General features: G+C 46.6%; 1 protein-coding gene and 1 long non-coding RNA gene across 2 annotated transcripts; one reads left to right on the forward strand and one right to left on the reverse strand.

Moving 5' to 3' along the window:
- Positions 1-1,859: 1,859 nt before the first annotated feature.
- Positions 1,860-2,781, reverse strand: LOC119323730. Its single transcript, XR_005156480.1, has 2 exons — positions 2,342-2,781; positions 1,860-2,199 (listed from the first exon to the last, which is right to left on the reverse strand). It is a non-coding gene; the product is annotated as an uncharacterized LOC119323730 (long non-coding RNA).
- Positions 2,782-2,894: 113 nt separating this feature from the next.
- Positions 2,895-4,452, forward strand: LOC119323720 (actin cytoskeleton-regulatory complex protein pan1-like). Its single transcript, XM_037597427.1, has 2 exons — positions 2,895-4,006; positions 4,079-4,452. The coding sequence occupies exons 1-2, from the start codon at positions 3,136-3,138 to the stop codon at positions 4,138-4,140; spliced, it is 933 nt and encodes a 310-aa protein (XP_037453324.1). The 5' UTR covers positions 2,895-3,135; the 3' UTR covers positions 4,141-4,452.
- The last annotated feature ends 1,372 nt before the right edge of the window (positions 4,453-5,824 follow it).

Genomic DNA, 5,824 nt, shown 5'->3' on the forward strand with positions numbered 1-5,824 from the left:
ACAAGTTTGGCACGACTCCAGAGGCGACGACGATGAGGCGTCTTCAACTCACTCAAGTGATTATAGTCGTCGCTAAGTGGTCTACGCACATCAATATAAGTTTGGAAACCGCTAGGCATCAGACTACTGCCATTTGCTACCTATCAGACTAGTCTATGGCCATCCGATTCGAAGCATGCACATCGTCCGATCCTGTAGCAGAACTCCCTGCGTGAGTCAATTTGCATGCAGGACTGGCATTAATATTGATTAATTTCTTTCCTATTTTTTCGTAACAATTTCTCCCCAAATCTAGGGATGATTAATTAAGCAATTTTATTGTTTCCATTCGTCAGCACCAATGCTTCCTAAACAAGATTGTTGCTTCTCAAAAAAAAAAATTGATTTGCTTCCTAAAACTGGATAATAATTTTGGAAAGTACGATTATTTCTCGTATATAAATCCGGCAGTTAATTATGATCTTTTTTTGATGTATTTCTTTACTGATCGCACCATGATTTTTATGCCATGGAAGCATTCTTGTTGATGCATGGAAGCATCATTTTGGGAATGATGTCAAATCCCTTTTTTTTGTGGAAATAATTTGGTGAAGCACAATTATATCCGGCAATTAATTATGATATTTTTAAGATGTGTTTCTTTATAGATGGCAACAATATTTTATACCACAGAAGCATTCTTCCCAATGCACGAAAGCATCATTTCCTGGTGTTTGCAATGGGAACAAACTCTTTATAGTAGGAAAACATTTTGTCCTTTCCACGAGCATAGTTGTAAGGAAGCACCATTTTGTAGTGTGATGGAACATAGTAATAGCAAAAAAATCAGTGTGGAAGCGAAAGAAGCACAGAGAATTAAAATGGTATGGACAAAAAATTACAACTCTTTTATTTAATAAAAAATGGAACAATATTACAATGACAGTATTTCAACTTTCGCCCCAGCCGTCGTCACACTAAATGGGCTCATCAACAAAAAAACACTATGCACACCATAAGCTCCCTGTGGCCAACACAGAAGTCGTTGGCGAATAGCAGTCTCCGGTTCCATTCACCACGCTCGACATAAACATAGACTCATCGGCATTGTGTAGAAATAAGAATCATGGCTGAAGTCGGGTACAGAAAAATATCTACAAGTAGACAATGTACAGAAACAAGAAAGCGCACACTTGTAGTGGTTGAAGAACTCATGGTTCTAGAGAATATGTCTGTACAATAAGAAGCATACAATGGCAGTGGTTGATGCAAAATTTCACCATAACTGATACACATGTGTAAATAAACCGCGAAGCATAGTTGCAAGCAGTGGATATGTGAACAACAATTTCAGCCTTACTGTCAAAACATTGGATTATTCATGATGAGAATTAACGGAAGCAGATACTCATAGCGGTTGTCGTTAGATTTGGAAACCATGAAACCATGTGCGAGAAATAATGAAATATTGGGCAAAATATTTGAAATAGATGAGAACACAAGGCAATATGCAAGAAATAAAACAAGCACGCATTGCTAATGGTATTACCAGCAAGATAAACACCTGAACCATAGAAACATGTCAGGTGAAGGAAGAATATATATCACTGCGAGCAGCAAGACGTCTATACAACAGAAGCATACATACGAAGCAACGGAAGCACGGCCGCTGGAATAAAAAAGCTAGAAAGAACGAAGCATGTTTGGTAGTGGTTGAAGCAAATTTATTAAGCTAAACAAATATAAGATTGAATGGAACCATGATGCAACTTTAGGACACACACAATGCAAATATGTATGACTGAGTACTAGACATCGGCAGAAAGGATGGAAGCAATCTGCATAAACAAAAGAATCACTTGAACTGAATTCAGAAGCTCTCAGGAAGCATGAAATATGTATAGTATACATGAATCTGACTTGTCTTTTCAAGTATATAACATTGAACATAGAAACAAACTAAGATTGCGGCAACATGGGGATGCAAGTTTGGTTCACCTACATACAAATTTCACTGAATTTTGTTTACCTATGGAAGCATACTCTCCCCCGAGAAGCATGCGTATTACAATTTAAAATCACCATGGATAAGAAGCATGAAAAGAGTATGTTCAGAACAGAATTAGTGTTAATTGGAAGCATGATTCTGGCATAGCCTAGGGGCGGCGAGGGGGCTTGGGAGATCAAGAAACTGCGTCACTTGCTGGCTGCCAATGTCTGCTAAAACAAGATTATCAATAAAGTGAGGCCCTGATGCAACCAATTAGTCAAGTAACACTTTTTCAGAAGAATGAAAAACAACCTGAGGGTGACAAAATGGTTCGAAATAAGACATTGACGGATGCAAGGCGTAGTTTCCTACCATTAGTCGCGTTAGTTACCGCACCGTCACCACGGAGAACGGCTGCACGATGCAACCTGCAATTGCAATCACCAGCAGCCGCTATGTCGTTTCCTCGGTGCCTTGTGTACCTGTCACCCGCACTTGTCGCCGCTGGCGAGCCTCCCCGGCCATGTGTGATTGCCACCCGGTAGTGAAGGCGCCGCGGCCTCATATGTGAGCGATTGCACGAGGAGAGAAGGAGGAGCGGGGGACCGGAGATGGCCGGAGAAGGAGGTGCGGGGCGGAGCCGGGGGAAAGGGGATCTGGCGAGGGCCGCGAGGCGAGGTCGGGGTGGAGGAAAATCTGCGTCCCGATAGGAATCTGGGCAACACGCGGAAGTTACGGGGTGATTTATTTTATTTCCTTATTTACAAAGGCAAGACTACTCCCGAGCGTCAGATTTGGAGTAAATCAACGATGTTCGGCTGGTCTGGCGATGGAGTCTTATCAGACTATAGACACAAAGCGTTTCCCTATAAGTTTCATGATAAAAGAAAGCTAGTCGATCTACCGATACTGAAGCTTTCATGCAGCCCGTTCCACTCCTCCCACTCCACCGGCAATCCAAGCCTCCTCCCACCTACCTCCTTTGCTCGTGGTACCCCGTCTGATTCTGAACACCAAATTCCCCTAAGGAAAGAAAAAAGGAGAGAAAAATCTCTCACCGAGGAGCCGTTCGGGGTTCGGCCGAGCCTTTCCTCCCTCAGAAACCCTAATCTTCCCCTCTCCTCCCGTCTCTCCTCCCTTCCCCTGTAAAGCCGCCGCTCGCAGCGATGACGCCCCCCTTCCGCCCGTCCCCCTCCTCCACCGCCCCCGCCCCCCGCGGCTGCGGCGGCGAGCGCTGCGCCTCCGGCCGCGAGGCCTGGCCGCTCCACCACGTCCGCCACAACGACGTCTTCTGCCGCCTCTGCTCCTCCTGCGTCCTCCTCTACCACCCCGCCTCCTTCTGCTCGGCCTGCCTCCTCCTCCTCCACACGGACGCTGCCGCCGCCGCCGCCGCCGCGCAGGACCCCCACTTCGACCCCGCCGTCGCCCCGCCGGGCCCCACCGCCGAGTGCTCCAATTGCGGCCTCTTCGTCGCCCATGTCACCTGCATCCCCGACCCCGTCTCCTTCGTCTGCCCGCCGTGCGCCGCCGAGGCCGAGGGCCGGCCCTTCACCTACGCGCCCGCCGCCCGCCGCGTGATGGACGAGCGCGCCGCGCGGATCCTCCTCATCGCGGCGCGCCTCGCGCACGAGTCCATCGGCCGCGCTGCCGCTGCCGCCCGCGAGGAGGCGGAGCGCCGCGTCCAGGAGGCGGCCGTCGCGCGGAAGCGCTCGCGGGAAATGCTGGACGCTGCCTTCCGGGCGCTCGAGGAGGAGGCCAGGGCCGCCAAGATCAAGGAGGAGGAGGAGGCGGCCAGGGAGGCCAAGAACAAGAAGGAGAAGCCCGCCGCGGCCCAGCCGCCCAAGAAGAAGACCCCTAAGAGCAGCGAGTCGAGCAGGGACAGGGATAAGATGCTCAAGTTCAATGCCATGCAGCAGCCGGCGCTGGCATTTGCTGCGGCAGCCGCCGCCGCAGCCAGCTCATGCGGCAGCTCAATGCCACCATTGTCAACCCCACCACCCAAGGAGGACAAGAAGCCGATGAAACAGGAGGAGCAAGGTGAATAACTACTGGAATACTTCAAATGGGCAGCCAATTGTTCTGTTCAATAATCTGTAATCATTCTTGCAGGTTCAACGGACACAGTAGCAGATGAAGATGTGAAGGGGTTGTTTGGGACCTTGCAATCATAACGTTGGGGTACCACAATCGCCCATCTGTTTGATCTGCCTCCATTTGTTTGTTGTTGCTAAGTGAACCGACAAGGAGGCTTTGCTTGAATTTAATGAATCCCTACCCCGGAACCTCCTCACCGTAAATTCTAGTCCTGTCATGTTAGATGATCCTCTTATTTATGTAGCTGCTTCACCTTCGTGTCCTTTCGTTATTATACTCTATTGGATGATAATTTATCGCAATCAGTCTTCAGACTTGTAGACCGAGGAAACCTAAGCGAGTCGAAACTTTATTATTCCATATACTACACAGTTCTTTCTTTTTTGTCATTTGGCATAATCTTGTTGAATGTGCAAGTTCCTCTGCAATAATATTGTGTAAATGCACCAACTGGTCGTAATCTTTATCCCCATTCAGTACACAGTGGAAAATCAAAGAAGTGGTGTGATAGCAGATTGAAAATTACCCAAAGCATAGTACCATTTCCTGAACATGACTTGGTATAATTGCAGGGTGGATATTTTCCAAAAATGAAATGTGTAGGTCTTGATACCCTTGCACAACTCATCCAAATCCTTTTCTTGCACAACACATGCAAACTCTGTATTTGAGCACCCTTCCACATGTGCTAAATTTTGCTAACTGTTTACATGATTCTCCATGCCTCATGATCGAGCATGTCTATTGTTTGTTGTTTGTGTAGTTCTAATATAGTCCTACCTGATATGCTCATAAATGATGATGTTACTCTTATGGGTGGCTTCTGGAATAAAATTTTGGCAGTCATCCATAAGCCCCAAAAGAACTGGCCCTTACTTTGCTTAACTAAACTGTTGGTGAGGCTCAAATCGTATTGAGGCCCCACAATCATATATCCTGGTGCCACCCTTCCGCAGCAGCTTCACCTATGCTGCTCCCTCGGTAAGCTGACCATTGGTGTGGCATTGTCCTGTCACCATTGCTGCCACATGAGGCAAGAGGCATGCCATAGAGATCGATTTTTTTTTTTGAAATCAGTGTTTTTCTATATAAAAAAAGTGGCGTGGAGTCAGTGTTTCAGGATATGCACATTGTGATCCAACAATTGGAAGTTGTAATTCATCTAAACTGAAAGCCCATATTTGATGAGTGGAAAGCTTGTTACTACTTTATTAAATAATCATCCGATTTTTAAAACATACTTCTGTCGTTGCCTTCCTCATCTCCCAATGGCGGACTCATGGTTCAAACCAGCAACCAGGGTGAACTAGTCCGCGCACAAGAATAGAATTGAACAAATTACATACCTGAGATACCTGTGGTTGGACCAATCAAATCAAACCATGAACAATTTTGATGCCTGAGATTATGGATGGTTGAACCAGTCCAAATCGAACCAACATCTCCAAGATACATGACCAACATTGCAACAACGAAATTGCTCCACACACGATGCTTTTGCCCGATCTATGCACGACCTGAAAATGCTCATTCATGCACATGTCCGGCTGGATGTATGTGTCGTCTGTGAATCATCTGAATTTTGTCGTCCGCATAGCACTGCTGTTGCAACAAAATCATAGGGAAAGAGCCCAGAAACCCCAAGAGAATTTCTTGATGTCTGTGTCAACTCAAACCCCCCTATGGCACTACCCGAAACCCTTAATTTGGATACAGTGCACCATTTCCCTCAAAAAAAAAGAATACAGTGCACCAATATCT

This window comes from Triticum dicoccoides, chromosome 1B (genome assembly GCF_002162155.2).
Source record: "Triticum dicoccoides isolate Atlit2015 ecotype Zavitan chromosome 1B, WEW_v2.0, whole genome shotgun sequence".
NCBI lineage: Eukaryota > Viridiplantae > Streptophyta > Magnoliopsida > Poales > Poaceae > Triticum > Triticum dicoccoides.

Coding starts and splice junctions, on each gene's coding strand:
- LOC119323720 (XM_037597427.1), top strand. CDS start 3,136: ATGACGCCCCCCTTCCGCCCGTCCCCCTCCTCCACCGCCCCCGCCCCC. Junction 4,007..4,078: donor GATGAAACAGGAGGAGCAAG/GTGAATAACTAC, acceptor TCATTCTTGCAG/GTTCAACGGACACAGTAGCA.